The sequence below is a fragment of the Eriocheir sinensis genome, chromosome 13, assembly GCF_024679095.1.
Source record: "Eriocheir sinensis breed Jianghai 21 chromosome 13, ASM2467909v1, whole genome shotgun sequence".
Taxonomy (NCBI): domain Eukaryota; kingdom Metazoa; phylum Arthropoda; class Malacostraca; order Decapoda; family Varunidae; genus Eriocheir; species Eriocheir sinensis.
Window position 1 is genome coordinate 19227110 of NC_066521.1, and position 22612 is coordinate 19249721.

General features: G+C 45.2%; 1 protein-coding gene across 1 annotated transcript in view; it reads left to right on the plus strand.

The window, feature by feature from the left end:
- LOC126997814 (cAMP-specific 3',5'-cyclic phosphodiesterase, isoforms N/G-like) overlaps positions 1-22612 on the plus strand; it is a 141028-nt gene that overhangs the window by 76237 nt on the left and 42179 nt on the right. Inside the window, exons 3-4 of the mRNA XM_050859026.1 lie at positions 11345-11524; positions 13132-13191. Coding sequence (XP_050714983.1) covers positions 11345-11524; positions 13132-13191 — 240 coding nt within the window. The remainder of the gene's footprint in view (positions 1-11344; positions 11525-13131; positions 13192-22612) is intronic.

Here is a 22612-nt window from a genome sequence, read left to right on the forward strand (position 1 = left end):
CGCTCATTACTTTTGTCTTTGTGGGAACAGCGATTAGCGGGCTTTTTTTTTTATACCTTTTTTTGTTGCCCTTGAGCTGTTTCTTTAGCTTTAAAAAAAATTTATCCATACAACCAAGGAAAAGACTAACCCATGCTCCCTTATCCCAACACGGCACAAGGGAACCATATAAAAGGACTTCCAATATGTCTCACAGCCCAGAGAAGAGCACCACCTAGGGGGCACAGGGGAAGCATACCAATCTACTCCCAATTCATCAGACCAGACCGGACTTTATATTCTCAATGAACGCGGCGCCGCCAATGAAAGCTTTTAGAGAGGCGAGCTTTTTTTGTCCCACCTGTACCACCTGACTCATTAGGCACCTGACGGGGTTTTTAATTAATCAGACGTCAGGTAGAGGCTCGCCCAACACCAGCTACCTGTGTTAATGGGCGAAACCTAATGGAGAGAGGGAGGAGGAGGGAGGCAGAAGGTGAGTGGGGGAAGAATTTGGGTGATAGATGAGAGGAAGGGATTGGAGAAGAGAGGGGAGGAGAGGAAGGAGTAGAGTGAAAGAGGAGGAAGAGTAAGGAGAGGAGGAAGAATACTTAGGGTGATAAATGAGAGGAGGGGATGGAAGAAGGAAGGAAGAATGAATAAAAGTAAGAAGAAAAGGAGAGGAAAAAGTAGAGAGAAAGAGGAAGAAGAGTCTGATAGATGCTAGGAAAGGATTGAAGATGGAAGGAAGAATAGATAATAAAATAAGGAAGTAGAAAGAGAATAAGGAGTAGAGAAGGAGAGAGAAGGATTAAGGAAGAAGAAAGAAAGAAGGAATGGAGGAAGAGGAATAAATTAAAGAAGGGGGGAAGAAAGAAAAAAAGGAAGTGAGATAGAAAGAAAGGATTTAAAGGAGGGAGAGAGAGAGAGAGAGAGAGAGAGAGAGAGAGAGAGAGAGAGAGAGAGAGAGAGAAATGAAAAGAGAAGTAAGGAAAAGAGGGGAAGAAATAAGGGAACGGAGGGAAGGATGACAAACAGAGAGATAAAGAAGGGAACAGAGAGAGAGAGAGAGAGAGAGAGAGAGAGAGAGAGAGAGAGAGAGAGAGAGAGAAGTTTGTTGTTGTCACCACCTGTGTTTGGAAGGTAATTAGTAAGCAGGTAATAAAGTCTCCTCTCTCAAGATGGTGGTTGTGGCGTTGTTGTTGTTGTTATTGTTGCTGTTGTTGTTGTGTTGGTGCAGAGGCAGGAAGCAGAGAGGCAGTATGGTGGCGGAGGAACAGGTGGTCAAAGAGTCTCCCTATCAACGGTTCTATTTTATTCATTTATTTATTTTTATTTTCTTTCATTATTTTTTATTTACTTTATTTTCCCGGTAGTCTTTCTTGGTAGGGTCTAGTGGTCGGCCCCAAACTCATTATAGCGCAGGCAAGTGTTTATAGTAGCGCCTCTTCCCTGGCTCATGCTGTCCCCTGGAGCTCATCTTTGATCCTTTTTTGGAGAGAATCTAGAGTCCGGGTTGATAGGTGGTCTTCAGGACAGCATGTGGGTATAGTCTTAGGCTGTATTACTAAACAATTCGTCGCTTAAGTTCACATATTTGACAAGGCTTTCGTATGAGTTCTGGGCATTTCCAGGAGTAGTTATATGACCCTGGTGGTAGTCTGAACCTTCTTCCGTACCGTGAACCTAAAGAAACACTCATTAGAACCCGATTGACCCCCTCTTTGACCTTTAGAAATAGTTGATGTTAGAAGTGAGTGTTTTATAATACTGAACTTAGGCCACTCGGCGGTGACTGAAATATTACTAGCTTGTTTGTACCAGCGGGCGGGAATCGAACCTGGGTCCTGCTGAACGTGGCACCCTCATCCAGATCACTCAGCCACCTTTTTATTTTTGTTGTTTCTTTCTTTCCCTCTCTCCCCTGAAGTGTCATCTATTTTTTTTTTCTCTTTCATTCGGCTTTCACGTCAACTCTCCCTTGCTCAATCCCTCTCCCTCTCCCTCTTTTTTTCTCTCTCTTCTCTCCTTCCCTCTCTTCCATTCACTCTTGCAGACGTTCTTTTTTTTTCTTTTTTTTGTCATATCACCTCGTTTTCCTTTTTCTCCCTCACACCTCCTCCTCCTCCTCCTCCTCTTCGTTTAATTGGTGGTTTGGGTCAATGTTGATCCGCGTTCGGGCACCCAATAACACACACACACACACACACACACACACACACACACACACACACACACGAACACACTCCATTGCTACCATTTCTCACCCGGGTCCTCTTATGAGTCTTCCTCGCCCCCACTCTCACACATACATACATTGCTTTGCCCTGCAGCGTGTGTGTGGGGGGAGGGGGGAGGGGCAGGGGGGGAGGGGAGGGGCAGAGGGTAAGGCCGTTCCAACATTGATTTTAGTGCAGCAATCACCCTTCCTTCCTGGTGCGACCCCCCCCCCCCCCCTCTCTCTCTCTCTCTCTCTCTCTCTCTCTCTCTCTCTCTTACAGTCAAACATATTTTCCTCTGTTCCTCTTGTCCTCTTGTTTCCTCTCCTAACACAAAGAGGAAATGCAGAGGAAGAGGAGGAGGAGGAGGAGGAGGAGGAGGAGGAAGCGAAAGGTAACACAAACTAGGAATGAAGAAAAGAGGAAGAGCAAAAAAAAAAAAGATAAAAAAAGATAAAAAGGAGACGAAGAAAAAAGAAAATAAGGAGGACGAAGATGAGGAGGAGGAAGAGAAGGAGGGTAAAAAAAAAAATGACGAAAAAGATTAGAAAAAATTGTACGAAACGAAAGAAAGAAAGAAAGAAAAGGGGAAAGTGATAAAAGGAAGAAGAAGGAGGAGGAGGAAGAATAAGACCAGACTACGACACAAAGTAAGACGAAGAATGCGGAGGAGGAGGAGGAGGAGGAAGAAGGATGAATAGAAGGAGATGAGAAAGGTGTGATTAATGATTGCCTGGGGATACTCAGGTGAATACAAGCCCGTGATTTAATTTACCTGAGACGAAAGGGAAAGGAAGAAAGGAAGGAAGGGTGGAGGAGGAGGAAAGAGAAGGAGGAGGAGGAGGAGGAGGAGAGGTCATTGAGTGAAAGAGATATTGAAACGTCGGAAGGGAAAGGGAATAGAAGGAATGGAAAGACTACGAAAGGGAAAGGAAGAAAGGAAGGAGGAGTGGAGGAGGAAGAGGAGGAGGAGGGGGAGAAGAGGTCATTGAGTGAAAGAGATATTGAAACGTCGGAAGGGAAGGGATGGGAATAGAAGGAATGGAAAGGGAAATGGAATAGAAGGGATGGAAAGACTACGGAAGGGAAAGGAAAGGAAGGAAAGGGAAGGGAAGGGAAAAGTGGAAAGGAAGGGAAATGGAAGGAAAGAGAAGAAAGTATAAGGGATGGAAAGACTGGGGAAGGGAAAGGAAAGGAAAGGAAAGGGAATGGAATGGAAGGAAAGGGAAAAGTGGAAAGGAAGGGAAATGGAAGGAAAGAGAAGAAAGTAGAAGGGATGGAAAGACTGGGGAAGGGAAAGGAAAGGAAGGGAAGGGGAGGGAAGGGAAGGAAAAGAAAGGAAAGTGAAAAATGGAAAGGAAGGGAAATTTAAGGAAAGAGAAGAAAGTAGAAGGGATGGAATGACTAGCGAAGGGAAAGGAAAGGAAAGGGAGGAAGGGAAGGGAAAGGAATGAAGAGGAAAAAAAGGTATACAGAAAGGAAAGAAAAGATCGGGCCTTCAGTATTGCAAAGTTTCTCTCTCCTTTTTCCTTTCCTTTCATTCCTTCCTCCATTGAAAGTGGGAAGGAGAGAGATGAATGCACGAGGAAAAAGTTTAGATAGAGAAGCAGAAAAAGGAAAAAAAAAGAGAAAACGAAGAAGAAAAAAGCAAAAATGAAGCAAAAAAAGCAAAAAAACAAAAGAAAGAAAAAGAAAAAGAAAAAAGGAAAAGAAAAAAGAAAAAGAAAAGAAAGAAAAGCAAAAGAAAAAAAGAAAAGAAAAAAGCAAAACAAAGAAAAGAAAAATAAAAAAAAAATAAAAAAAAGAAAAAAGCAGAAAAACTTTAGATAAAAAACCAGAAAAACGAAAAAGAAAACAAATAAAACGAAGACGTAGAGAAAACGAAGTGGAGAAGACATGGAAGGGAAGGCGAAGGAAAGGGAAGGGAAGAGAAGGGAAGACGAAGGAAAGGGAAGGGAGGAGAAGGGAAGGGAAGGGAAGGGAAGGGAGGAGAGAAATTATGGATGCAAGAAAGATGAGATAAGAGGAAGAAGGGTGAAGGGAGATAAAGGAGAGAAAGGCAAACAAGGGAGAAGGAAATGAGAGGGAGGAGAGAGGAATGAAGAAGATGGATTAGAGGCGAGACCAGGAAAGGAAGAAAGAGGAGGAGAATGGAAGGAATAAAAACGGAGGAGAAAGGGAAGGAATAAAGATGGAGGAGAAGGGGAAAGGATAAAGATGGAGGAGAAAGGGAAGGAATAAAGATGGAGGAGAAGGGGAAGGGATAAAGATAGAGGAGAAGGGGAAGGGATGAAGATGGAGGAGGAAGAAAGATTAAGACAAGGAAGATATACGAAAGGATGGATGGAGGAATAAAAAAAAAATTGAAATAAAGCAAAAAAAAACTTATTGCCCATTTAGGAAAGAAGAGATAGATGGCGTACTTAGAAGGGAAAGGAGAATAGGGAAGGAAAGAATAATAGGAGACGAAGGAATAGGAAATAAGAGAAGAAAGGGAAGGAAAGAACAATAGAAGAGGAAGGAATAGGAAAAAGAAGAAAGGGAAGGAAAGAACAATAGAAGAGGAAGGAATAGAAAAAAGAAGAAAGGGAAGGAAAAAACAACAGGAGAGGAAGGAATGGGAAATAAGAGAAGAAATTAAAGGAAAGGAAGAAAAAAATAGAAAAGGATGGGAAAGGAAAGGAGGGAAGACGAAATACAAGAATGAAATGGATAACTTCGATAAAAAAACAATAAAAAAAGAAAGAATGAAGCGAAGGAAGAAAAACAGGAAAGTAAAAGAGAAAAACAAAGAACATAAATAAAGAGCCAATAGACACGGAAGGAAGGAAGAAAGAGGTGAAGGGAAGAAATGAAAGAAGGAAGAAAGAGAAGAAGGGAAAGAAGATAGACTAAGTACAGAAAATGATTAATAAAGCACTTAGAGAGAAACGAAAAGAAAGGAGAGAAGGAGGGAAGGAACAAGGTCGAAATTAAGATAAAGAATAACAGAAGAAAGGACATAAGAAAACGTTGAATAAGGAGAGGAAGATAAGGAAGGAGAGATGGATGGAAGGAGGGAAGAAAGGAAGGAAGGAAGGAAGGAAGGAAACAAGGTCAAAATTAAGATAAAGAATAACAGAAGAAAGGACATAAGAAAACGTTGAATAAGAAGAGGAAGATAAGGAAGGAGAGATGCGTGGAAGGAGGGAAGGAAGGAAGGAAGGAAGAAAACAAGGTCGAAATTAAGATAAAGAATAACAGAAGAAAGAAAGGACATAAGAAAGGGTTGAATAAGGAGAGGAAGATAAGGAAGGAGAGAAGAAGGGAAGAAAGGAAGGAAGGAAGGAAGGAAGAAAGGAAACAAGGTCGAAATTAAGATAAAGAATAACAGAAGAAAGGACATAAAGAAAGGGTTGAATAAGGAGAGGAAGATAAGGAAGGAGAGATGAATGGAAGAAGGGAAGAAAGGAAGGAAGGAAGGAAGATAAGGGGTTGAGGGATGGAATGTAAAACGAGGCACTTCATCACATTCCCTTCATCACACCTTGACAGTGACGTTACTCAATATTAAAGTGGTGGTGGTGAAGAGGAAGATGGAAGGAGAGGTGGTGGTGGAAGAAAGGAAGGAAGGAAGGAAGGTGGTGGTGGTGGTGAGGGTGGTGGTGGTGGTGGTGGTGGTGGTGGTGGTGGTGGTGGTGAGGGTGGTGGTGGTGGTGGTGGTGGTGGTGGTGAGGGTGGTGGTGGTGGTGGTGGTGGTGGTGGTGGTGGTGAGGGTGGTGATGAAGATGGTGATAATAGATTCATTTTAGTGGTGATGATGGAGGTGATGGTGGTGATGATAATAGTAGTGGTGAGAGAGAGAGAGAGAGAGAGAGAGAGAGAGAGAGAGAGTTATATAGACATTCATATCACACAAAGTTTATACGGTGCAAACTACTGGAGGAGGGAGAGGGAGGGAGGTAAGAGAGAAGGAAGGGAGAGAAAAGTGGAGGAAGAGGAAAGAAGGAAGGAGAGGAAAAAAATAGAAAACAGGAGGAAGGAGAGAAAGAAAAACTGAGGAAGAGGAAATAGAAAGGAAGAAGAGAGGGAGAGGAAATTAGGTAGAAGGGAGATAATAGGGAACGCAGAGGTAATTAGAAAGAAAAGGGGAGAGAAAATAGGAGGAAGGGAGAAATAGGAAGGAGGGAGAGAGAGAGTTGGAAAATAGAGGAGAGAAAAGAGGAGGGCAGGAGGAAGGAGGGAAACTATAGTGGAGGAACATATGAAGCAGGTAAGGTGGAAAGGAGGAAGAGAGAAGCGAAGGTGGAGGCGGTAGTGGTGGTGGTGGTAGTGGTGGTTTTGTAAGTACCCCAAGGCCCCGTAAACTGGAAGGGGCGGGGCGGGGCGGAGCGGGGCGGGGGAGGGAGGGCAGAGGAGAGAAGGGGAGGAGCAGGAGGGGGAGGCTGGTATATGAATCACGGCGCTAGCAATCCTCCTCCTCCTCCTCCTCCTCCTCCTCCTCCTCCTCCTCCTCCTCCTCCTTCCTCTTCGGTTCTCACACAACACCTGATCGTTCTGTTGTGAAGAAGAGCTGTCACCTGTCTCACCTGGTACCCTCTCCCCCCCCTCCTTCTTCCACCCCCCCTCTCCCCCTCCACCCACGCCAGGTGTCCGCCCTTCGAGTGTTTAAAGGGGGGGGTGGAGGGGGGTGGGGGAGGGGGGGGCAGCAGGGGGAACGCGGATAAATGACTCTTAGGAACAGGTTTTTCTCTCTCTCTCTCTCTCTTACACCTAAAATGACGTTATTACAGTTATTTTCTTGCCATAACAGAGACGAAGATAAAGATACTCACTATTACTACTACTACTACTACTACTACTACTACTACCACGAATTCCAACAACCCACCCAAACCTGCCCTGCCCACACTCTACTCTTCAAACACACACACGCACCTGTCCCTCTACTAATCTACCTTGCCTGTCTTCCCTTCAGTAGACAGGTGAAGAGAAGAGGAAGAGAGGGAGGAGGAGGAGGAGGAGGAGGAGAAGGCAGTGAGGGAGAGGGTAAGGAGGAGGAGGAGGAGGACTGGGAGAACCTGTAAAACATATAAAAAAAGACTTGCCAACTTACCAAATTCCTCCGTTCATGTTGTCGCCTCAGTGTCCGTGTAAAAGAATGATAATGAGGTGTTGAAGTGCTTGTTCCCGCGTTTTTATGTCCACCTCGATGCCTCCTGAGCGCCTACCCAGTCACCGCTATTTGTCGACACACTGGGAGGCGTGTCGAGTGCACCGGGGTATCTTTTTTTATTTTTTTTACAGCAAGGGAGACATCTGAAGGGCAAAAAAAAAAGGAACAGCATCGTAAAAGCCAACTATAAGCTCCTCTAACAAAAGAAACAGGAATGAGAGGCCAAGAGAGGTCAGTTTCGGGTGGAGAGGAGTCTTGATACTCTTCTCGTGAAAGTGTTCAAGTCGTAGGCAGGAGGAAACACAGGAAGGAAAAGGAGGGAAAAGAAGGTAGGAAGATGATATACAGGAATTAAATTGAGTACTTGGAGGGAAAATAAAGAAGTAAATGAAGGAAGGAGGGAAGAAAAAAGGAAGGAAGAAAGAAAGAAAGAAAGAAAGGAAGGGGGGAAGAAAGAAAGGAAGGAAGAAAAAGGGAAGGAGGAAAAAGAAGGAAAAAAATAAAGAAAGGAAGAAAACGAAGGAAAAAAAGGAAGGAGAAAAATAAAGGAAAGACGAAAGAAAGGAAGAAAATAATTGAGGAAGGAAGAAAGGAGAAAAGTTGAAAAAAACAGAGGACTTGCTTTCCCTCCTGATGCGTCTCTGAAGGCAGGACGCAAATGAGCTAAGAAAAGAGGAACCACAGAGAAGCATCAAGACGCCTTAGGAACTTAAACTAGTCCTCTTTTTCAGGATCTAACTCTTTTTTTTCTATTCTCTATGCAGGATCGAGATTTTACGGGCTTTTTTTTTTTTTTCTTACAGCAAGGGAGACAGCTCAAGGGAAAAAAAAACATTGATAAAAAAAAAATATACGCTGCTTCGAGAAAAAAAAAAAGAGAAAGGTCAGAAGAGGTCAATTTTGGGTGTTGCCTTGCTTTTCCTCTCTCTCTCTCTCTCTCTCTCTCTCTCTCTCCCCTCCCCCCCCTCCCCCGTAATGCGTCTCTGGAGGATGAAGAAGGAGGGAGGGAAGAGAAGGGAGGAAAGAATGAAGGACCGTATTGGAGTGGAGAGAAGGATGTGGAGAGAAAAAGGAGGAAAAAAAAAAGGACCGTATTGGAGGAGTATTCAAACGCCTTAGGAAGTTAATATAATCCTCTATTTTGGGATCAAACTCGATTTTATTCTATTCTCAGTGCAGGAGCGAGATTTTACGAGCTGCATTTTTTTTCTCTTTTGTAGCTGTTGTGTCTCCTTTACCGTAAGCAAGACAAAAAAAGTATATGGTGGAGGGCTGTATTGTCTGTAGTAATAGTAGTAGTAGTAGTAGTAGTAGTAGTAGTAGTAGTAGTGGTAGTGAGTGTGACGGTGTATGGGTGTAGTGTGTGAATTTAGTAGTGTGTGGGAGGGTGTGAAGAGGCGTAGTGTGGGGGGCAGAAGGGGGAGGGGGGAGCAGGACCAGTTACGAGGGAGTAGAAATCCTAGTATACCGTAACAACTAGGCCGTAACGACTTGGGGAAGGCCGAGAGGTTACCAGGAAGTGAGGAGGAGGAGGAGGAAGGAGAAGAAAAGAACAAGAAAAGGAAAACGATGATGAAGATGAAGGAGAAAAAGAGAAAAAGAAAAAAGAAAGAGAAACAAAAGAAGAAGTAGATGATGAGGAGGAGGAGGAGGAAAAAAAGAAATACGGAAAAAAGAAAAGAAAAAGAAAAAAATTAAGAAGAAAGAAAAAAATGAAAATGAAGAAGCAGAAAAAAGACGAAAAGAAAAAAATAAGAAAAGAAGCAAAAGTAGAGGTAGAAAATGAGGATAACGAGGAGGAGAAAGAAGAAGACGAAGAAGAGGAGGATAAGGAGGAAGAAGGGGAACATATCTCAACCATAGCACAATACATAGAGGCTTACACGCTACTTCGAAGGGATTGGAGGAGTAGGGAGGAGGAGGGTGGCAAGAAGGAGAGAGAGAGAGAGAGGAGGAGGAGGAGGAGAGCAAGAGAGAAAAAGAGGAGAATGGGAGGAGTAGAAAGGGAAGCATCTCAACACAATACATGGGTTTCAATACTCTACCTCGGGGGGGGAAGGGGGGGAGGGGGGGAGAGGCTTGAGGGGGAGTGGCATGAATGAGAGAGATGATAAATGAGAGAGGGAATGGAGGTAGAAAATGGAGGAAGGGGAAGATCTGGAGGGGAGGAAAGGGAGCTTCTCTTAAACTAGATAATACTTGTGGCTCAACTCACATCCTCAAGGGAATTAGGTGGGTGAGAGAGAGAGAGAGAGAGAGAGAGAGAGAGAGAGAGAGAGAGAGAGAGAGAGAGAGAGAGAGAGAAATTCCACAGTTAATTAGTTAATGGATCGAGAGAAAGACGGAAAAGAGAGAGACAAAGAAGGAAACAGAATTAGAAAGAAAGAGATAAAGATGGAAGAGAGGAAAAGAGAGGGGAGGAAACAAAAGGAAGAACAAGGAGGAGATAGGGAAGTGGAGCAAGGGGTAAATGGTTCGGGGCAGTGATGGAAGGGAGATAGATAAAGAAGAAGAGAGATAGATGAAGATGGGAAGGAAGGGGCAGGAAAAGAGTTAGGGAGCAGGAGGAGTGTGAACATAGCAAGAACAGGGGATGAGGATAGGAAGGAAGGGGCAGCAGGAGAAGGAGGAGGAGGTCAGAGAGGGAGAGAGAGGTTGCACAGTACGACAGCTAAATGGTTCCTTTCAACGTCCTGCTAACAATTAATCGTCTCTAAAGGAAGGCGGAGTGCACGCAGCTACCCCTATTGTCCCCTCTGCGTGTCGCCTTTCCTTCCTGCAGCGATAGATTGAATAATGATAGGCTTGGAACCCTCCCTTGTGTCCCGCTAGAAAGTGTGGAGAAGCCTTGAATAGGGCGGTGATGAGTTCCCTCCATTATGGCATCAGGTATCATTGTTTGCGGTAAGTCAGGGGCCCGGTTTTCCTCTCGTACGGTTGTTGCCTCGGTTTTCATGGATGTTTTGTGATCCCAGTGATAGTTTTACGCGACCTAACCTAACCTTACCTAACCCAAGCCCGATACGTTCAAGAATATGGACCATTGAACGATAGCAAGGATGAGAACGAGGCGAGAAAGTGGCCCTCAGGAAATAATGGTTTGGCTCCCCATAAAAAGGCATCAGGGAAGCAGAGTGAAGAAAACGTAAATATTTAAGCGTCAACTTGGCTGTTTACGAGGCGGTGAGTGCGCGGTAAACTCCCATCTCGCCCTCGCAAAGTTAGGGTGAAGTGCGCCTCATAACGCTACAGACGCACTTTATTAAGCTTTTTTCTTTTCTTTTTCCTTAAAGCTTACGTAACAGTGTTTTTATCTTGACAACAATACTTTGGTTTTAATCTCTCTCTTTTTTTACAGTAAAGGAAACAGTTCACGGGCAAAAAGAAGGAAACAATAATGAAAAAAAGACCGTAACATCCTCATTATTTTAACTTTTCTAGCACTACACGACAACTTCTACCTCACAAAAGAATTATCGACACCAGCTAGTGCTCAGTTTTTAGATATCTTCTGTATAAAGCCGAAACTTATACTCGTTCACACCATCTATATCAAGTTGTCTCACCAAGTACTGTCGTTTCTACTGCTTGGGATGTCAGTATTAATAGTGTTCGTTTTTTTCCATCAGTGCTCCGTTTTTAGATATCTTCTTTACAAAACCTGAAGGTTATACCAGTTCACTCCAAATATACCAAATTATCTCACTGTGCAGTCGTTTCTGTAGCTTGGGGCATCAGTATTAACAGTTTTTTGTTCTTTTTGCACCAGTATTCCATTTTTAGATTATCTTCTTTACATAAACAAACCTCATTTATCACAACTATGTCAATTTTTCTCTATGTGCATTCATTTCTGTACTTCGGGCCATCAGTATTAAGTATCAGTATTAACAAATCTCTTTTATCACAACTATGTCATTTTTTCTCTATGTGCATTCATTTCTGTACCTCGGGCCATCAGTATTAACAGTTTTCGTTCTTTTCTTTACAGTTTCGACGTTGAGAATGGCGCCTCGCCCGGCAGAAGCCCCCTGGACGGGACCTCGCCCTCGGCAGGTCTCGTCCTACAGAACTTTCCCCAGCGGAGGGAAAGTTTTCTCTACAGGAGCGACTCGGACTTCGAGATGTCGCCTAAAAGCATGTCTCGAAACTCCTCCATCGCCTCGGAAGGGTAAGTCATGTGTGGACCTGCTTATGTGTACGTGTGTGTGTGTGTCTAAGTTTGTGTGTACGTGCGTGTGCGTGTGTCCTGGTCGCAGCTGTGGTGGTTGGGGTTCTTGTGGTGGCGGTGACATCATGCAGCGTTGTCCTTTATTTAAAACTTAGGGAATGTGCTGAGTATTGGGCTTTCTTTTGCCTGCTTCTGTTGCTTACGAGAGAAGCTAGACGCAGAGGCTCATAGGAAAATGCAGAACCCAATTGAAGGAGGCGACGACGATGGGGTACTAAACAAGAGGCTCAAGTCAGTATTCTTTATCGGCACCTCAGTTCGCCTGTTTAAAAAACCTCTCTTAGAAGTCACTGGGATTTTCATGGACTGTATTCTGACGCTAGTGATGATTTTACACGACTTCTGCATCTTGAAAAGGGAAAACCACCCATGAAAACCCGGTTAACCTTCTCTTGTGGCCGTGGAAAACAGTCGTAAAGGTGGGAATCCGATACGTTTATGAATATGAGGTCTCAATTCTTCTCTTGTGGCACTGAAACCTACTTAAAAGGTGTTGGGGGTAAAAACTGCGCATCGAACCCTGTGAGTGTGAGTCTTAGTCGATGGCTCAAGGCTTTGTGTTATACTTGGCGCGAGGCAGATGCTGTGTGTGCTTCCCTTAGTTGTTTTCTTGAATGTTGTGACTTATTATAGAGCTGTCCGTGGGTCCTGTGTGTAGTGGTGTGTGTAGCCAAGAGCTGCCTCGTTGGTGTTTGGTGTGTGTGCGTGTGAGTCTGTGCGTGTGTGTGTGTGTGTGTGTGTGTGTGTGTGTGTGTGTGTGTTGTCCTTCCCCTTCAGTGGCTGTAGGGTTATAAACTTAAGGTGATTATTAAATGGACTTGCTGCATTATTTATATTGTGATCTGACTTGGGTGTTTTTCTGTCCCTTTCAAGGTGTTCTGGTTAATGTCCTTTTCATGGATTGGGTATCTGATGTATTTTTTCCATTAGTTCTTTCCCTCTCGTGGAAAAGAAATTGTAGTACACGTTTTTTCCCCTTTACCTCTTTTTGAAACTGTTCATTGGTTTTAGTATTTGCTCCTGATCCTCCTCTTCCCTGTGGTATCACGACTTACGATCCCCTCTTCCCTCCTCCTCGATCCTCTTTCTTTTTTCATCTTCATCTGTCTCTGTTATTTATTCTTGTACTGATTCTTGTGGTACTCAAAAGAGCTTATGTACCTACTCCACTTGTCTGCCTCTTACCATAATTATCTCGTTCCTTATATCCATTTTCTTTACCTTGTCTCTTTCTTTCATATCTTCTTTTTCATTCCCTTCTTTTTCTTTTCATACTTTTTCTTTCTCTTATTTTTCTTCCGTTCTTCTATTTTCTGTCCTCTCACTTTCCCTCTTTTCTTCCTTCTATGCCCTCATTTCTCCTCTTCCTTCTTCCTTTTCCTTTTCTCTCTTCTCTATGATTCACTCTCTCTCTCTCTCTCTCTCTCTCTCTCTCTCTCTCTCTCTCTCTCTGTCTCTCTCTCTCTCTATCTCTCTCTCTCTCTTTCTGCTCCTCGAGAGCTGCCAACTGTCCCGGTATTGGCGCCTAACTGTGTCACTATTTGCAGGTCACGAGTTATGTTGGCCACCTTGAGCGAGTCTCGTGGGGCTAATGACGACAAGCCGATGTGAGTCTGTCCTCTCTCGCTTTCCCTCTCCTTTCCCCCTCACTCCCTCCCTCTCTGCACTGTTTGACTACACAATTGCCTTTCCACTGCACCCCTATAGCTGTCTCATTCCCAAGTCCAGCCACGTGTATAGGAGTAAACAGAGACATGTGTTAGCACGTGTGTAGTGTGGCTGGATGAGGATCGACCTGCTTGATGTCTTACTGTTTTCTATCATACTCCCTCTCTCTCTCTCTCTCCTCTCGTTTTCCTCCACCTTGCTCGCTCGCTCGCTGGCTGGCTGATTTTCGTAGTCGTAGATGCTGACACAGGCTCTAGTAGGCTATGCTCATGCTACGTAGTGAATGGTAGGCCTGTATTAATGATTGCTCTCCTCGCATGCTGCCTGCCTGTGTGGGTAGAGGAGTTGCCGCTACAAAAATAATGAAAAAGGAAAACTGTAACGGATTCATTTTGAGAGGTATCCGTTTTCTTTCAGTGTTTGTGGGGGACACGAAAGCAAGTTCCTGTTTCTTTTTGTTCTGATATTACGAACGTTGACAGGTAGCGAATGTGACGTATAATGGACTGTACTTTGAGGTCATTATATCACTTTTTCATACTTGTTTTATGGGGCATTCGTAGGTAAATTTGATGCACCCCTTACAATTTTTTTTTTTTTTTTTTTTTATAGTAGAAGGATAGGACAGAAACAAACACTAGAGACCTAACCATATCCTCCAATGCAATAATCGAGGCTGTTACTGATGGTGGTGATGATAATGATGCTCGTAAACCCAGCGTGCGTATGGCGTAGCTTCCCTTCAACCTGGCACGTTTTCTGATCCAGGTATTGATAGAGAAAACGACGCCCTTAAAGGATAGATTCAAGTAAACGTGGAAGGGGCACAAATATTCGTCTTTCGCTCACACAAGAAACAAATTAAGTGACTGTTCAACATAAAGAGAAGATAAATGTATTCCCAACACGGTTCATGGAGAAAATTAACGTATATCAATCAGGGCGAGGAAGAAACGTAGAATAATTACCAATATCATTTTTCCCTTGATTTCCTTTCGTGGTTCCAAATAAAAATAATAACAAGAAGAAGAGATTGAAGAAGAAGAATGACAGTAAAGAAATACACAAATAAAAAAAGAAAGATAGAAAGCATAATCAAAGCAAGAGTATATAATAAGAATGACGATAGAGAAAGATACAAGAGCAAACCAAAGATAGAAAGGACAAGCAAGCAAAGACAGATATAAAATGAATGACAGTGAAGAAAGAAAAGAGAAGGTCACAAAAGGCACAATAAAACCACAACCAAAACAAAACATAGGGATACAAAGACAAATAAAAACAAACCTAATATAAAAGAACACCAAGAAACAAAGACAAGAGGGGAGAACCACAAAAACAACAAAGAAAAAGAATATGTAAGAATGAATGACAAGAAAGAAAACAAAGAAAACGAATATCAAAAAATGAATAACAACAAAAAAAGACACAAAACAAAGACGATACCATAACAACCACCAAAACAAAAGAGTATAACAATTATGAATGACAAATAAAGCAACACAACACACAGGGCAACACATCAACACCAGGTCACGTCGGCCACTAACTATTCCCCGCCCGCGCCCCGCCACCAGCGTCGAGCTTCACATCAGCAGGCGACTCCCGATTGCTAATGATGGACTTAAAAGGCAAACACCGCGAACCCAAGAATGCCAAGGTTACCCACGCCTGGACGCCTGACACTATGAGAACCAGGAGGAGGAGGAGAGGGAGGTTTTAGTTGCGTAGGCGGAGAAGAAAGAGGAGATGGAGGAGATGGAGGACGAGCTGTAAGTGACGTAAGAGAAGGAAGGAAGAGGATGAGGAGGAAAAAATAGTTGTAAAGGATGAGGGGAAAGAGAAAGAGGAGGAGCTGTTTGATGTCATAAGAGGAATGAAGAAAGAGAAAGAGGAGGAAGAAGCGGAAAACGGGGAGAAAGGAAACGGGTATTAGTTGCGGAGGTGGAGAAAGACGAGGAGCAGAAGGAGGAGGAGAGGAAAGAAGGAGCTTTTAGTGTCGTAAGGGAAGGAAAGAAGAGAAAGAGGCAGAGGAAGGATTAGTGGCAGAGGAGGAGGTGAAAGGGAGACGAAGAGAGGAGGTATTAGGTGTACCGGAGGAGGAGAAAAAAAGAGAAGGGGAAGGAGTTTTTAAAGGAAGAAAAATTAGGACTAGGAAGAATTAATGGCAGATGATGTAGGAGGAAAGGAGGAGGTATTAGGTGAGTAAGAGGAAGAAGATTTATTAGAAACGTAGGAGGTGTTTACATATTAGAATGATGAAAGAGAGAGAAAAGGAGTAATTAGTATCAAACAAGGAGAAGGAGGGGGCGGAGGAGAAATTATAGGACTGTTAGAACAAGAAAAGAAGGAGGAGAAGATACTAGTCGCGTAGGAGGAAGAAAGGGAAGAAAAGCAATAAAAACATTCAAGGCGTAGGAGGAGAAGGAGAGAGAAATTGGTGACGCCGGTGGTGGTGGTGGAGGTGGTGAAGGTGTCGAAGAAATGTCAACAGCGAAAGAAAATACTCGTGTGAAATTCGTTGACGCTTTCGTGGGCGGGCAAAGAGGCCAGTAGGAGGATCAAAAAGTACACCCACGTCCCACTAAATGTCGTAGTGCTAAGCGAGGACTGAATACCTTATAACATGAGGCAAAACGGGTTCCAGTCCCATATCTTAACCTTAACCTTTCCAATAACGTATTAATAAGAGGATTCGGTGTCAAAGAATAGAGATCAATAGAGGAAAGAATAACAGTTGTTTATGAATTTGCCTGGGAAACGAATTTACACGCTTATGAATAGAAAGATAGAAGTAGCAAGCTAGTGCATGAAGAAGAAATAAACAGAATAACAAAACAGGGACAGAAAAAGAAGTAATTAGTGAAGAATCCACATATGAAACTTTTACAAGAATCACGAAACCGCCATTGACAGTTTTATTAAGTGAAAAAACAAAAAAAATTATAAAAGCCTATCTCATTAAACCCCGGTCGAGGAAAATATAACGAGGCGAAATAGTGTGAGTTAGTGCGAGAAGGTTAAAAATTGTAGAGAGAAAAGTTAAATGGGGTAAATATTATAAGGGAGAAAGAAGGTAGAGAAAGATAAAATGAATAAAAAAAAATATAAACAATCCAAAAATAATGAGTTAGTGAGATAGTTGTGGAAAGCGAAGAAACAAATTAGTGAAGGTTGTGATGGATAAAGAAAGTAGAGAAAATATAACAAAAATGAATAAAACAAATATATAGCAATAAAAAAATTATGAGTTAGTATCAGAGGAATAAAGAAACGAATCAAATGAGTACCTTTTATTAGGGAACTTGTAATAGGTAAAAAAAGATAAAGAAAAAGCAATGAGTTAAGGAAATAAAAAGCAAGAAAAAGAAAAATGATGAGTTAGCGTGACAAATGTATAAAGATAAAAAGGAAAAGAGTCGAACGAGTAACTGTTATGATGGAGCTTGTAACAGGTAGAAAAATAAAGCTTGTAACAGGTAGAGAGAAAAAAAAACAATAAAAGAAACAAAGTAAGGCAAGAAAAATATAAATAAGTTAGCTTGACAGGTATAAAGAGAGAAAGAGTCAAACGAGTAACTATAATGAAGGAGCTTGTAACAGGGAGAGAGAGACAAATAAATAAAGGAAACAAAATAAAGCAAAAAAAAAGTTATCGTGTCAAATGTAATGTAAAGAGAGAAAAAAAAAAGGTCAACTGAGAAACTAAATGAATCCCTCCCTCTTTAAATTCCCCCCTCCCCTCTTGCCCCCCCACCCCCCTCACCCCCCCCCCCACCCCCAGCACACACTAATAAGCATTTTAATCGGCTTTCTTCACCCACCGTACAAAGCTTTATTCCCCTTTAATATTAGAAGCCCCCTAAGCTTAAAATCCTTTGCTATACTTGTATGACGAAAGCTTTTATTATCAACATCATTAACTTTATTATTATCTTTATTGTTCCGTAGTGCATTATACTTGTCACTAACCCACGTAGCGACACCACTAACGTATTTTTATTTCATTTTTATTTCGTTTTTTTATTATTATTATTACTAACTTGTAAGGTATATATATATATATATGTGAAGGTAAGTTACTGATAATGTTTTTTTTTTATATTAATGACCTTTTGACCTGTTTTCTTTGTATATATTAATTAATGGCTTGTGTAATGTGTTTGTTTCTCTTTCAGGTTCGTAAAAAAAAGAGTGGTCATTTTTTTTATGGTGGACAATATTATTAGTTTTATCAGAGTGTATCATTGTGTATTTTTTTTTGTCTCTTTTTTTTTTTTTCTTTTTTCTCGATCATTTTTGTTGTGTAATTCGTATTTGTTGCCGTGAGAGAGAGAGAGAGATTGGGAACGAAAGTGAAAACTCGTCTCATATCGATTTCTCACGTCCATTAACCGCCCACACACACACACACACACACACACACACACACACACACACACACACACACACAAGCACACAGAAACACTAACCCGCCCACACACACACACAAACACTACCCCCCCACACACACACCCACACACACACACACACACACACACACACACACACACACACACACACACACACACACACACACGAAACCCCCTCCCCTCTTCCTCCCCCTCTTTCCTCCCTCTCCCCCCAACACACACAACCCCCTCACCCCTTCCTCCTCCCCCTTCCCCCCCACACACACTCGGGAACAACGTCCACTCATAAGCCATCATTTAGTCTTCCCAATATTAAGCGAACGTCAGGATTTTTGGCACCAAGCAATGGACCACTCATCATACCCTCTCGTAGGCGTTCGGAAATGCCTACAAAAAGAGTGCTATTGATTTAGACGCGCTAGGAAGGTGACGGGAAGGGGAGTGACGTGATAATATAGGCTTGAAAGTGCATGGGAAATGAAGGAAGAGAGAGGAAGGGGGAGGCATAAAACGAGCTAATAGGATGTGACGGGATTTGAGAAACGTTAAAATGGGAGATGGAAAGTGTATGAGAGGTAAAGGAACATTGGCAGGGCTTAAGAAGGAAGTGAGGGGAAGTGAGTAATGTGAAAATATGAACTTAGAAGTGTATGGGAAGTGATAAACGTTAAAATGGGAGATGGAAAGTGTATGAGAGGTAAAGGAACATTGACAGGGCTTAAGAAGGAAGTGAGGGGAAGTGAGTAATGTGAAAATATGAACTTAGAAGTGTATGGGAAGTGATAAACGTTAAAATGGGAGATGGAAAGTGTATGAGAGGTAAAGGAACATTGGCAGGGCTTAAGAAGGAAGTGGGAGGAATTGAGTAATGTGAAAATATTAGCTTAGAAGTATATGGGAAGTGAAGAAAGACAGATAGTGTTTAAATATTTGTGTACATTGTAGATAGAGAGGACTTACAACGTGCTAGAAAAGTGACAGGGAGTAAGTAATGTCAATATAAGTGCTTGGAAGTGTATGAAAAGTGTTGAAAGATAGACAGGACTGAAGACTATCTACGAAGTGGCAAGTAACGTGAAAGTAGTTTGAAGAATGCGTAGAGTGTGCAAAGTGTAGAAAGTGCAGTAAAGGAAGACATTGCTACACTGCCTGAATATATGACTGGCGCTTGAGATTACTTATTTAAACCACTGCCAATGTGTGTTAGTGCAGGCCAAGACACACCAAGGAAAGTATGCGTGCGTGTGTGTGTGTGAAGTCAACGTTCTGCGCGAGGAAGGAAACAAAGAAAGGAAAGGAAGAAAGGAAAAGTTTAAAAGGAGAATAGAAAACACTTAAGACAAGGAGGAGGAGGAGGAGGAGGAGGAGGAGGAGGAGGAGGAAGTAAGTGTGTTCAGAGCAGGCTTGAAAGAGTTTGTTTTGGCTAAAGGAACCTGCCACATGCCTTTCAAGATTTTTACCCATTTTCTTTTACATTCTCTCCACGCCTTTAAACTTTCCCCTCCCATAAACACCTCGACCTGACGCAACTAAATCCTTCACCAGCACCATAACGGACGCTATCTTCACCTTCCCTTTTAGCGGCGAAGTTAACTAATGTCGACAGGGGCGCCCAGGTGTGAGTCAAGACGCAGGTAACAGCTGTGATTGGCCCGCCGACCCTGTGACGTCATTCGTGTGTATATCTATAACTGTCCGCGATGTCATGTACGTAGGGGTGTGGAATTCCTGCGTTGTGAGCGGCCAAGGTGTGTAGCGTTCCCTTGCGGTGACTGGCTGACTGGCGGAGTGGCTGACGGGGCTGCAGAGAGGAGGAGGCGTGGAGCGTGTCGGCTATTGGTTCTCCAGCGGGTGTGTGCGCTTGACGTCACCGCTGCCGCCTCACGTGCACCCCGAAAATGTGTGGTGCTTCATAACGCTCGTGCACGGAATAGGAGACGAATGGACAGAGGACTAAGAGAAACAGAGACAGACGTAGACATATGAAAGACCAGATTGTAATGTGTATATTATAATGTACATGAGTGTGTATGACTGTACGTGTGGCGACACCGACCGGGTGTCGCCACACGTACATCACATACTATGTACATATATCACACACACACACACACACACACACACACCCACACACACACACCCACGGCAACACACATTAATTCGACATACACTCCTAATTTCCATATTGCGCGTGACCTATGCATATGATTCCTCTCTAATGTATTAAAAAAAAAAAACGGGTGACGGTGGCGTGGTGTGGCGTGGTGTGGCGTGGCGTGGCTTGAAGGGGAAAAAGGGAGGCGAAGGGAGAAGAGAAAGAGAGAGAGCGGAAGACGGAAGGAAAGATTAGGGAGGAAAGGGGAGAGAGAGAGAGAGAGAGAGAGAGAGAGAGAGAGGGGGGGGGAAGGGGAGGAGGAGAGGGAGCGGAGAAAGGAAGGTTCACAAGCACACAGGAAGGCAGTATGCAGGAGGGGTCGAAGGGGGGGACAGGGGGGGGAAGGCTGCGTAACCAAGGTCATGTTAAATTCATTGTTCTCTCTCTCTCTCTCTCTCTCTCTCTCTCTCTCTCTCTCTCTCTCTCTCGCATCCCAACAAGAAAAACAACAACAGCAGAAGCAGCATCAGTCTCCTCTATGTGTTTATTTTTGGTTATTCGTCACCGGTTGAGGCATATCGCTCTCTCTCCCTCTCCCTCTCCCTCTCTCTCCCCTCCACCCTTGTTCTCTCCCTCCCTCTCTCTCTATCTCCCCTCTCTAACATTCCTCGCTATCTCCTTCCTCCTACTTCCTTCCTTCCTTCCTCTTCCTCTCTCTCTATTTTTTCTTTCTCTTCCCCGCCGTCATTCCTCTCCCGCTTTCTTTGCTATCTTGTTTCTACGCTGCTTCCTCCTTCCTCCTTCCTCCTTCCTCTCCCTTCCTCTCTCCTGGCGTTTTCTCTCCTCTTTTTCTCCATTTTCTTCCTCTTTGTTCCTTCCGGGAGCCTCCTCGCCGCTCTGCATGTCTTCCGTTCTCTCTTCTCTGCGTACCTTCCTTCCTCCCTCCCTCCTACCGTGTTTCTCGGCGCCTTCTTCCCTTCCTGCCGCCCTCTCCTCCGCGTGGCCGTCAGGGGCTGGACGGACGCGAGTGGCAGCATCACGCGAGTCGTGTTTTGCGTCGTGATCGATTACCGCGCCGAGTAACAAGGTCGAGGAACTTGAACCCGCCACACTGCGCCACCCACGGTCCAACCCTGACGCTGAGAAGCCTAACGGACTGCCTGACAGCATGACTGACGCCCCGACTTGCTGACTGACTTGGCGGACGGAGGTTCAGCTGTTATACGCCAGGGAAACATGACTTGATTGGGACGTTGGCGCGTGAAGGAGATTTCTGTGTTGCGGGGCGAGTGGCCGGGTGGCGGAGGTGTGGAGTGTGTTGTGTTGGAGGAATACATTAGGCGGGCCGCGAGGGTTTGGCTCGGGCAGGCGGGCTGGTGTTACGTTGCGGCCGGCCGTCCTCCACAGCCACCCCCGCGCATCTATGTGGCCACATCGCCTCCTCAGTCGGGTGTGAGAACCCAAAGAGTTTGTGTCTGCGTTTTGCGCGTATCAAGGTCGAGGCGGCGGCAGGAGCGCCGTTCGAAGGACACGTGGTGCAGGAGGTCCGGCGGAGGGCTGTGGGCGAGGAGGCGGCGGCCACCCTCGCCCCACGCGGGCAGCGCGGCGCCGAGAATAGTGTTTGCGTGATAGTGAGAGGCTGTGACGTGCGGGTACTGGTGGAGGTGCCAGGAGCCAGCCAGCGGGGCCGCCGGCCCTCACAACAACCACAACCACCGGCCCGACACAACACGCCGCTAGTGGTCCTCCCGCACGCCCTCACTCACCGCCGCCTCCATATTGATCCCAGACTACCATTGTGGGGTCGCGATGACCGCCACGACCACACGCCGAGGACCACCACGACCGTCGCCGCCAAGGGTCGTGTCTGAGTGAGGCACAGAAGTCCCAACGCTGCTGCCCGGGGCCGCGAGCCCTTCCGCCCTGCGAGGTGCGCGGCGCGTCACACGTGGCTGCGCCGAGTGTTGTGGTGTCGGCGACTTGCACCTCTCCCGCCTCGCTGCCTCACCTGTTCGTCTTCCTCCTCTTCTCCTCTTCCGTCCTCCCCCAAATCTCCATCCTTTTACTTCTCGCTGCTGCTCCTCCTCTCTCTCTTCCTTCATCCTCCCCGTCCGTCCCCCTTTTTCACCTCTTTCTCTTCCTCCTCCTCCTCCTCCTCTTCCTCCTCCTCCGTGCCGCCCGGCCGTGGGTGTGGCCGGCTGCCAAGCTTGTGTGGTGGCCCCGTTGGCGGGGGAGCGCCCTCCCCGCCGTGGCGCAGAGACGGGTCATCCTGGAGGAGCCTCCGGGGTCACCAGGGGAGGTCGAGGCTGGAACCTCGACCTCCTGGAAAGTATCTCGCACGACCTCGTATGAGACCCAGCAGCGGGTGGTGACGAGCCGCGTGGAGACACTTCCGCTCCACCTGGGCAGCACAGCCCCGCCGCGGATCGTCTCGAGCGTGACCCGCCTCCCGGCCCTCCCCGCCCTCCCCAACCTCCCCACCGTGCCGGCCCTGCCCGGGGACGCAGTGCGGTCACAGCGCCGCGTCGCGCCACGTGCCGAGGGAGGCTACCTGCCGCAGCGGAGCTTCTCCTTCAGGGAACGTTCGGACTCCCTGGGCGGAGCGAGCAGCCTGCGGCCCCACGACGCCGCGGCGCCCTCCCACCACCTGTCCATGGACCTGGAGGTCCCCGAGGCAGCACGCCAGCAGACCCTCACCGTCAACCACTCCTTCCCCGACCTCTACGACATGGCTGGCCAGGGCCAGGGCAAGCTGCCCCGCACGCTCTCCACCTCGGCGCTCCGCATCAAGAACCGCTCCGTCTTCTGGGAAAAGTTTTGGCAGGGCCCGATGGAGCCGCGGGTGGGGAGAAA